General features: G+C 36.8%; 1 protein-coding gene across 1 annotated transcript; it reads right to left on the bottom strand.

Annotated features, from left to right (window-relative positions):
- Positions 1 to 582: 582 nt before the first annotated feature.
- On the bottom strand, positions 583 to 936 carry LOC21394199 (hydroxyphenylpyruvate reductase). Its single transcript, XM_010104325.1, has one exon. The coding sequence runs from the start codon at positions 934 to 936 to the stop codon at positions 583 to 585; it is 354 nt and encodes a 117-aa protein (XP_010102627.1).
- Positions 937 to 2,374: the final 1,438 nt, after the last annotated feature.

Genomic DNA, 2,374 nt, shown 5'->3' with positions numbered 1-2,374 from the left:
ATTCGCACTACGTGGATCCCAATAACGAGGAACGCCAATTCTACAGTGACACGTAGCGATTTCATTGAAATGAGGCACCCCGAATCATTTTCTCCTCTAGGAAATAAAAAGTTTTCTCGGAGGGAAAAACGGATAAAATGTTTCGTCGTCCCCTTCGTCCTAAAAAATAAAAGGGTATTGGTAAAAATGGTTCTCAATTTATTTAGTAAGTGACAGTTTAGTTTTTATTTTTTATGTCAAACGACCCCCAACCTCTTTTAACAGGTATAATTTGATTCTTTTTGTTAACATCTATTAAATTCTTCACAGAAAATAACACGTGTTCCTCACATGACTTTTTAATACAAGGCAAATTGGTAAAAAGTCATATTAATTGATAAAAAGTCCTATTAAGCTTCCACCTCTGCTCACGCACCGATCATGGCCGACCAAGTGAACACTTTTCTAAAGCTATTTTTTTTCAAGCTGCAACGAGCCAACAACGGCCTTGCTGTATGAAACTTTTACTGAAACTCCCAATTCGCATTGGGTCATCTACAGATCAAAAACCACATTTTGACAACCAACCATTGAAGAAGAATCTTAATCACCGCCAAAATAAGCCCAATCGTACGTTTTGTTGGCGACGTCGTCAGTCAACGTGTCGGGACTGTTGGTGACCCTAATTTCTCTTTCCTCGCATTTTCTCATATCAATCTTGTCCAACCCCATGCTGTAGCTCGCGACGATCCTCAATCTCGGCAGCGAACCGATCAGTACCGTGTCGGCGCCGATTTTGGTGTTTCCCACCACGGCTTGGACTGAATCAACGTTCTCTCCTAAGAATTCTGCCATTGAAGGATAGCGCCAGAGCTTGAAGAACTTAAAGTGCTTTTTCAACTCTACTTCGAGGTAATTGAACATCGGGCATGTCGTTAGGACGCCAATGCCGTCCATTTGTTTGTTAAAATGAAAAATAATGTGAAAGAATGGGGGCTAGTGATTGAGATTCTTGTTCGATCTCTCCTACGATTAGAGGCTCCATGGCTGTGTCGAAGGGCTTCGATTTCTTGTCGATGATCTTGACAGCAACAGTGGAGCGATTGGAAAGGGATTGGGACTCATATACCTTTGCGAAGTTGTTTGAGCCCAAGAACCAGCCCAACCGGTACTTGCCGAGGATGGTGGTTGCAGTAGTTGGTGACGGAGGAGGAGGCGGAGGAGGTGGGACCCCTTCTCGCTCCATTTGATTTTGAGAAAACGGAGTTGGCTTACTCGTACCTGTGTGTTTTCAATTGTTGGAGACGAGGATTTCGATTGTTGTCTTCCTTCGTCGGCGACTGGAGTCTGACAGAAGGAAAAAAGAATAAGAAGAAGTCTTTCTAATGGGGGCATTTAAGTCATTTTATTAGAAAAAAGGTCACATGATGGGCATGTGCAATTTTCTGTGAAGAATTTAACAGTTGTTAATGGAAAGAACTAAATTGTGCCTGTTTAAAGAGGTTGGGGGTCGTTTGGCTAAGAAAAAAAAAAGACTAAATTGTCACTTACTAAATAGGCTGGGTACCATTTTTACCAATAACCTAAAAAAAAAACTGATTCTTATTTAGTGGATGGTATAGATTTAAATTTTCTTTCTTCTTTCTCTCTCTTTCTCTTTTTTCTTCCAACGGTTTTTATAACCATTATTTTAGAAGATGCTAGTAGCGCTTTTTGAGATATTTTTCTTTCTTTCTCCGTTTTTTGTTTTTGTTAATTTTTTGTCCTTATTTCTTTCTTTTTTCCATTTTTTTTCCAATAATTCAAAGGATATATGTGTGTGTATATATATATATATAATTTATTGTGGATATACTTTTGTGTAGAGTATTCGTTGGTGGTTTGAGTGTTTTTTTTTCTTTCCAATAATAAAAAATATATTTTTTGAGGAGTTTGATATTTTTAACAAAAATGAAACTAAACTAAATCTCTCATAAGCAGTTTTCATAATTTCGGTTTAAGATTAAAAAAGTTTTCAATATTTCATTAAAATTATAAAATTATTAATCCAAACTTAACCAAAGGATCATTCTATTCAAGCTTGGCTGTAATAGATAGACTAGAAATCAAGTGGCGTTCTCATGACAGTTTGAGTGGGTTTTAGCTTAATTTGTGCGGGCGGTTTGGCTAACAGTTTAGAGTTCTCAAACCGTCCAAAAATATACGACTTTCATTTCTTACACGATCTCTATATATGAGTTTTATTCTCGTATTTGTGATGTGATTCGTGGTAAAGTATTGATATTACTATCTTATCTACTCTTTTTGTTTTTATTTCTAGGGTCTTGTTGTAGAAAATATTTCGTTACTTTTTGGTGAATAGAAAATGGTTTGTTATTTTTGGTGAATAGAAAAT

Source organism: Morus notabilis, unplaced genomic scaffold (genome assembly GCF_000414095.1).
Source record: "Morus notabilis unplaced genomic scaffold, ASM41409v2 Scaffold765, whole genome shotgun sequence".
In the NCBI taxonomy this organism is placed as follows: Eukaryota; Viridiplantae; Streptophyta; class Magnoliopsida; order Rosales; family Moraceae; genus Morus; species Morus notabilis.
The sequence above is the reverse complement of the archived record's forward strand: the minus strand, read 5'-3'. Positions and strand labels throughout refer to the sequence as shown.

Coding starts and splice junctions, on each gene's coding strand:
- LOC21394199 (XM_010104325.1), bottom strand. CDS start 936: ATGGACGGCATTGGCGTCCTAACGACATGCCCGATGTTCAATTACCTC.